General features: G+C 47.1%; 4 protein-coding genes across 4 annotated transcripts; 1 reads left to right on the forward strand and 3 right to left on the reverse strand.

The window, feature by feature from the left end:
* Positions 1–160: 160 nt before the first annotated feature.
* F5891DRAFT_949295 (EXS-domain-containing protein) lies at positions 161–1,156 on the reverse strand (the record flags this gene model as incomplete). The annotated part of the gene is made up of 7 exons (XM_041374864.1): positions 161–285; positions 344–464; positions 517–534; positions 594–680; positions 729–805; positions 851–911; positions 974–1,156. 7 exons carry the CDS (start codon positions 1,154–1,156, stop codon positions 161–163), a joined length of 672 nt encoding a protein of 223 aa, XP_041227816.1.
* A 940-nt stretch (positions 1,157–2,096) lies between these two features.
* On the reverse strand, positions 2,097–2,340 carry F5891DRAFT_890653 (uncharacterized protein; the record flags this gene model as incomplete). Its single annotated transcript, XM_041373285.1, has 2 exons — positions 2,097–2,206; positions 2,256–2,340. Coding segments are annotated over 2 exons (195 nt in total), but the record flags the coding sequence as incomplete, so codon positions are not given.
* Positions 2,341–2,496: 156 nt separating this feature from the next.
* Positions 2,497–4,013, reverse strand: F5891DRAFT_180129 (uncharacterized protein). The gene is made up of 6 exons (XM_041370812.1): positions 3,914–4,013; positions 3,773–3,853; positions 3,588–3,719; positions 3,340–3,536; positions 3,132–3,270; positions 2,497–3,071 (listed from the first exon to the last, which is right to left on the reverse strand). The coding sequence occupies exons 2-6, from the start codon at positions 3,774–3,776 to the stop codon at positions 2,686–2,688; spliced, it is 858 nt and encodes a 285-aa protein (XP_041227818.1). The 5' UTR covers positions 3,777–3,853; positions 3,914–4,013; the 3' UTR covers positions 2,497–2,685.
* Positions 4,014–4,872: 859 nt separating this feature from the next.
* Positions 4,873–5,793, forward strand: F5891DRAFT_949372 (HAD-like protein; the record flags this gene model as incomplete). The annotated part of the gene is made up of 2 exons (XM_041374873.1): positions 4,873–5,076; positions 5,152–5,793. The coding sequence occupies 2 exons, from the start codon at positions 4,873–4,875 to the stop codon at positions 5,791–5,793; spliced, it is 846 nt and encodes a 281-aa protein (XP_041227819.1).
* Positions 5,794–7,571: the final 1,778 nt, after the last annotated feature.

Consider the following 7,571-nt stretch of genomic DNA (forward strand, 5'->3'; position numbering starts at 1 on the left):
GTCATAGAGTGGTATCGATGTTAGTCCATAATCAGCTCCCCATGTTATGACTAACTCTATTACCAGTGCTGAGTAGATCATGCGCATCTAACTTAATACGATGGGTGGTTAGAAAATAATGCCTTCGCTCAGCTTTCTCACAAGTTATTTCAGGTCCAGCCTAAGCTTTATCCTCCTCGTCCTCCTCGTCCTCCTGCTGAGGATTGTCGACCGAATATGGCAGTGGGCACTCGCGTGTAATTCGGTATTGATCCATGTTACCAAGATGCTCATTCTCGAGACGGTCTGTCAGGTGTTGAGGATTAGCGAGTTGTATAGAAGGAAAATCAAAGAAAGAGCTGACAGAAATTCCACACAACTCTCCTTATCATCTCCATTAGGCTGCATATGAATGACCGGAGATTGAAGTATGACCAACTGGGTATGTAGAAGACCCAGAGAAAACGAATGACAAGATTCATGACCTATAACAGATTGTCTAGAACGAGTAGATTCACAAGTATACATTCTGCTTACCAAAGCAACATAGTACAGCTGAATAGAAATTAGAATAAAAATCCGGAACGTTTGGTTTAGTGAAAGGTAGGGCGCACCGGAATCTGCGATGTGTACACCAAGTCCCGCCTGAGGAGGGGGTATTTAGCGCGGGGTTTGCAGATAGACCAATCCATCGCGAAGTCCTGAGTGAAGTTAAGAGTGTATCCACCATTGACTGTTCGTTAACTCACCCATGCACACCCATATAGTGAATAGACAACTGCCGCCAAACACCACATAACGAAAGAAGCACCGCCGTCAGATTCTCCTAAAGAAGATCAGATGAGAGTGGGGGCGTGAGAAGGCAACCTACCGTCGCGTCTCCACAGGTAATAACAGAAGTAGTGCACTATTCCCATCCCGTACTTGCCGGCCTGTACATTCAACCAAGACGTGAGCTGTTTTTGAGTGCTTCCATTCGATAGTGAAGACTTACGTTAATGAGATGAGTAGGTAACTTTGAATCCTTGTAACGTCTGATGCTCTGCACGAAACGCACTAGGAACGGTAACATGGCAAGTGCGAAGTAAGAACCCCAATTCATTTCCGCTCCACAAGTCAACCACGCTTTTTGAAGCGTAGGGTCATCTGCAGAATAAAGGAGTTCGCCTCTTGGCATCAAACTAAACGTCTGAGAGAAGCGCGGGAGAGCTGTCATAGTGTTGTTGTACGGCAACGACTCGGACGTAGATGACACATTGGCATGGGAAGAAACATAAGGATATTGGGTGTAGAAACACCCAACAAAGTAGAGGTTCCCCAAACTATAGGCAAGACTGCAAAATTGGTCGCTGTGAAGGTTGAGATGAAGGATACAATGGCGCAGAGTTGTAGACACTAACCCGAGCCAGAAATCTGTGAACTGTCAATCGTGTCAACTACATGCTATGCGTCACATGATATGAACGTACTTCGACGCCCCACAAACCGCTAACGCCTAGTCTTGCAACGCTCTTGATAAGCCACCATCGCGAATGACCCCAGAGGATGTTCTACACATTTAAAAAAAACATTTTAGCTCGAATTGTAGACACAGATGATGTGACCTTGCCGGAATGGGATTGAAAATGACGGTAAGCACAAGGGCAAGCCACACAAGCGGCCAGATGAGTGGAGGACCGACTTGAATGAATGAAAGCATAAAGCAGTATGCCAGCGCGCATAATAGGAAAGCAGGAAGCTAATATGGAATTACATCAATGAACTTCATAGAATTTCAAGGCGTCAAACCTCAAAATACTCGCGATGGTCGAGTCGAGATCGCACATTAAGTTCTTCGAAGGAAGGTGAGCATGAGGGAGATATACAAGACAAGTCATGCGCACCAAATATGAACACATAGTTGATCCTTTCTTCGGCCCATACGACGAGATTCAATCCGACGAGCAAAGCAAGTAACGTAGGGATTAAAAAAATAGAGTAGATAAAAAGTATGATATTCCATGAAGGTAATGAGGTAGCGGTACTGTCACGCAGACCTGTAGGTGGCATAAGAATTCCCTGTGGACGTCAGCATCAGGAAAACACAACGTACATGTCGTGAAACCAGTGACCGTCGCCGGTATAGATAGCCCAAGCCACATGCCCGTACGAAACGTACTGAAATGATGGGATTTCTGTGTCGCACCAACACGAAGACGAGTGATCGCTTTCTTCTTGTCACCACGTTCTGTGATAACATGTGGATAGAGAAAATGTAGGAGCATTGAGCGACGTACCGAATCTTGCGGCAAACAGCTCTTCCATCTCTTTAAGCATTGAGCTGACCATTGCGCCAGAAGCAAAAGCTGAGGGCTCAACCTGACCATGGCGTAATTTGAAGATGTTACAAAAGGCACCAGAAAAGTCTTACCCTCTCCTTCATATAAGCGGCTTGAGCAGGCACCTGTGTAATCTTCTCATACTTCTTGACAGCTTTGCGGAAACCAGTGAGATTTAGTATCTGTTTGATTTGAGATTTGAGATTATCAATACGCAGGGCGAATGAGAGGCGTGCAGGCGTGCAATATTGTAGCAGTAAAAACGGATATAGCATGCAAATGTCGACGGCAGCATAAGTGATCAAGACGATCAGCATGATGAGATCAGCCACGTACACGGTAATTATTCAGTGCTTCGAGGCCACTGGACAAAGGAAGAAGTCAGCTTTCACTGGCATGTGATTATTAGAAGAAAACAGAAATAGGCTGGCACGAGGGATCCACATTGCCAACACATGGAATCTTGCCTCAATCTGTCCTCGCCACAAAAAAGCAGAGCAATAGTGCCGAAAACCGGCGACGTAAACGGGACATACCGGTAGTACTCCACGACAGCTTTCTTCAGACGTTTCTTCGCACTCTGGTAATCCTGTATGCTTGTAAAGGACGTACTGTTACTTTTCAGCGGGATATTGCCATTCGCTTTGGTGGACGGCGTTGAACGATTGCTCTTGAGTGACGTAACTTGAGTTGAATCACCTGCGCTAGACGCAGGAATCGGCGACACGGTTTTACGTTCGGGAGTTCCTTCATCTCCAGCGGTGATCGAGAGACCTGTTTCCGCAGGCACCGAGATCAGAGGTCCGCTAATGCCCTTTTCAGATAAATGCGCACCTCCCCGACCCGACTCAGAAGCTACTAGCCCTGGTTGATTACTACACTTGTCTGTGTGGCGTTGGTTTTGCAAAGCCGCTGTCAGGCGTAGGTGAAGTCGTGAAGCCCAGCTCGGCGCTGCGGCATTTGCATTACATTCCTGCATACGCATGGAGTTAGAATGTCCCAAAAAACAGAAGAAAGCGCGTATGCTGGACGGTAGACTGACATAGTACTTCTTGCGATGGTGCCCAAGTTCATTAAGCTGCTCTTTGAGCAGCTTGCCGCGGTCTCGCATTTCCTTCTCTCGTTCGGAATAAAAAGAGTCGACTTTCTCTAATTCGGAATCTAACAGCTCGAAAAAATTTGCATGAAGTGGTGGTAGTAGAGGGAGAAGCGTGTGTAAGGCAGGAGGAGCTGGAGAGCCTGCTGGTCAAGTGAGGTTTCTAGCAAGACACTGAATATACTTAAACTGACCTGCATCACGGAAAAAGGGGAATACGGGTGGCGAGTGCGCAGACTTCGGGGGTAAGGGAGTCGCCTGTGATGACGAGCCTGCGAGATGAGAGGGAGACAGAACACTATGCATCGAAATTCTGAGCGATGGACCTGTCAAAACCTCCGTTGAATAGAATTTAGCAGACGATGCTGAAACTGCTCACGCATCTGGCTATCCCTTCGCTGGGTGGAAAGAGCTGGAGTCCCTTCAATTGGAGCATCTTGTCGTAGGACGACTGACAGTTCTAAAGAGTAGATCGAAGTGAAATGAGTCGGTGAGAACTTATCCGGAATAGCCAACATACCATTGTGCTCTTCATACTCTTTAGCTTGCTTATGAACTTGATCAACGTCGGTGGTTCCAGTGGAGTTCTGCTTGGCAATATGTTCTGCACGAATTGCACCAATGCACTTCTTAAGGCAACGATAATCACTGAAATAAAAGCATAGTGAAATGTCGTTAGTGGAGGTGACCAATCAGCACATATCAAGTGTGCGCGCGCAGAACCGGGACGCACATGTATGCCTTTTTCCACTCGGGAGTCTGCAACGAGATATTAGTCTATGCATCACCAATATAAGTTTGGTTGTCTGAATTAATGGACTGACTTGTGTATCATTAAGGTATCTGCAGTCAAAAGAAGTCATACGAAATGAACATGAGTAGGGGTATGAAAGTCCGGATATCGACTCACCGTGCAAACTTCATCACTTCTTGCGAGTTAGTGGACTTGGTTAGGTTATGATGAGGGGTATGATCCACACAGGATAGTGGTAGTATGACAACGCAAGAGCAAACGAGCTGTTAAAAAGGCTCGAGTAACGTGAAATGTGCCAGGTTTCATCTGAAGATCTTATGGACACCGAAATCCTGGCAAAAAGCCTAGAATGGATGTGATCAAAAATGACATAGACAACTTGAAATTATTGATTAGTTCACGTTGCTAAAACTGCCATGGGCGCCGCCTGAGGATGACGAGATTATGGTGACAGGCCACGGTGCATGTATTCATCGGCAAAAGGATACAACCGCCTACCGTATGGAGCAGTGGCAGGCAGCAGGCTTGACCCCAATTTCCAAACTACCACTGCTTGCATATCTGGCTTCTGACACGTCCAATTTCCGGCACACGACCTCCGAACCATGCAAACGTGGCAGAAGCTCCTTCATTTCGGTCGGTGACCAAGCCTCGAGGCCCTGAGAAACTCTGATTTGATCCAATCATATTCTTCCGATTCAACCGCACACGACTCGTCACCCACTATGCTCGAATTCACGTCTCACAAACTCTTGGTCTTTGACGTCTATGGGACACTCGTTGACTGGGAATCCGGAATATATAATAGTCTCAGGACGCTCTTTTCCGAGGACACTCCAAGAGAGGAGGTGTTGGAGAAATACGCTGCTGCGGAGCTAGATCTACAAATGAAAGATCCGAGTGTAGCATACTCGAAGATCCTCGATCTTGTTTGGGTCCAGCTTAGTGGTCAAGCTAACACGAGTCTTGGTCGCGGCGGACCAGCTGCAGTCACGGAAGAAGAGGCATCTAGTTCAGCGGTCGCTCAACAACTAGATCTGGCTTCCTCGATGCCACCAGCAAGTGATGCTGAACGCTTCGGAGCTTCTATACCCACATGGCAGCCATTTGAAGACACCGTCCAAGCCCTCCATAGACTGAAGGAGCACTTTGCGCTAGTGGTTCTCTCCAACGTAGACAACAGAAGTTTTGAAGGCACACATGAGTTGCTGAAATCCCAAACCCTTGAAGCACGCAATAGCAGATACCCGACCGTGACCCCTGACTCCCCCTTCTCACTCATTCTCACCGCTCAGCAACTTAATGTGTATAAACCAGACTTGAAGGTGCTGGAAACTGCACTCCAGCAAGTCTCATCTGCGCCTCGCTTCAACTTACCGCATCCCAGCCCCCCCTGGGCTGTGGAGCCATGCGAAGTGCTTGTAGTAGCAAACTCGCTTCTGCATGATATAGAGCCCGCAAATCTTCACAATCTCAACAGCGTGTGGATTTCGCGCCATGAGAAGAATATTATCGGAACCAACCCCGATTTGAAGGAGCGAGGGGCTTGGAAATGGAGGTTTGAAACTTTAGGTGATCTGGCAGATGCGGTGGACCAGGAAGTTAAAGAAAAGAAACGCGTGGCCGCGGCGCTACGTGAACTTTAGGTGCGTAATAGTCATACATTCTGCGTATAAGAAATGTACCCCTTTCTCAGATAGGACAAGTTGATATCGTTGGACCCTTTGGCTGGTGGTGATGTACGAGATGGGGTACAGCTGTGCCATGATTCTATTGTATAGCGGACATCGGCTTGAAAGAAGTTGAAAGACATTCTTGATTATCTAGACGTTAAAGCTTCTTCCAGAAACAGTCTTCCGTCAAGAAGATGATGACTACAGGGTCAAGCGAGACTTGCAACTGGAATAGATGATCCCTTCCTTTCTCATTATTGACACTTGAGCGGTGAGCACTGCCAATTTCGAATAACTTGATACTTGAACTTCTGTTTGATCTTGTTTCAACAAATCAGACACAGACTACAGTTCGGCCGAGCCCATCCGAGTCCCGCCTTTGACCCTCGGTGTCCGTTCAATCGAGTCGACTACCTATGTCGCTTGAGCGGGAGCCCCAATTCTTTTGTTCGGTCTCTGTTGTATTTAAATTTATCCCTGTCATGTTTATTGTGGGATAAGTGCTAAAAATGTTTCTCAGAATCCCAGCTATAGGAAGGTTCTTGGCAGCGTTAAGAATCATAGTTTCTACGGAGATTAGCCAGCAGAATAATTTCCCCATCCATGTCATACTACGTGGGTTCGGAGAAATCCGATGAATAATGCGCGTGAACCATCAGATCGATATGGGTGGGGGGGAACCGAGAGGAAAATTGCATGAATACGTGTGGTAGAAGCAACCGTTACATCGCTCTGGGATAATAGCGGGCCGGAATATTATGTTGCAAAAGACCCCGAAGTGACGAGGAGGCGCGTTCGAAGCAGAGACGTATATTTTCTGCACCGTTTTCATGACAGATTTTTCTGGGTACATTTTAGGAACGTGTGATATATATAGTTTGACGTGCAAGGGACAGTTATTAGCAGTAAATTTCGAGTTTCTAAGTTGCTAGAGAAATAATGACAACACGATGAGCTACAAAATCACAACTTCTCGCATCCGGCGCTAGCTCCACGGCGAAACCCACATATGCCAGGTAAGAATCCCCGCCCCACCTGGGACACGCGTTTTCTTGGCAGGAAGTGTATCCCAGAGCCAAACTCGATTTCTCGGTTTCATGGGATTTTCGGCAGCCGAAGTCAATTTTCTGCTTACCCAAGACGTTAAGCACAGGGTGTGCCTTGCAGATAGTATATTGCCCCGCGCCCTGTACCGCATGTCGTCATTAATGTTGACGTTCCTGCCCAGTGCTTTACTCCCCGCCCGGATCAGCGTTCGACGTTAACCTCCATTCGTCAATACACAGCAAGCGCACAACTATATCCCGGGACATGCGCTTTGTCTCGACATACCCATATCCCACAACCGCAAAGCCAGGCGATAAGCGACGAGAGAGAAACAGGGCGGGCGACGATATTGTACAGGACATAAATGCCATAAATGATTCGAAGTGGCATCGGTAGCAGAGCATAACAGACGCAAACAACCGGACATGACCCGACTTTCAGAAATTTCAAGTTTGAAACAATCATTAATTTGCCTTGTACACACGTTCGAACGTCCAAACATTGGTCGATACGTTCGTGTTTCGTGAGCCTATGGACACCCTTTATCGGTTGTAAGATGTTCTGGGCGCCCTTGACATGGCACACGCTGAGCAATCATCCCAGATGACGGAGATTCTATTCTATACCTAATGCACGAGATCACTGACTTGGGAGATCATCGTCGGATTAGGTGCGTACTCTCATATTCCTCACGTTTACCTGAA

The sequence above is a fragment of the Suillus fuscotomentosus genome (genome assembly GCF_016647785.1).
Source record: "Suillus fuscotomentosus strain FC203 chromosome Unknown F5891scaffold_18, whole genome shotgun sequence".
Classification (NCBI taxonomy): domain Eukaryota; kingdom Fungi; phylum Basidiomycota; class Agaricomycetes; order Boletales; family Suillaceae; genus Suillus; species Suillus fuscotomentosus.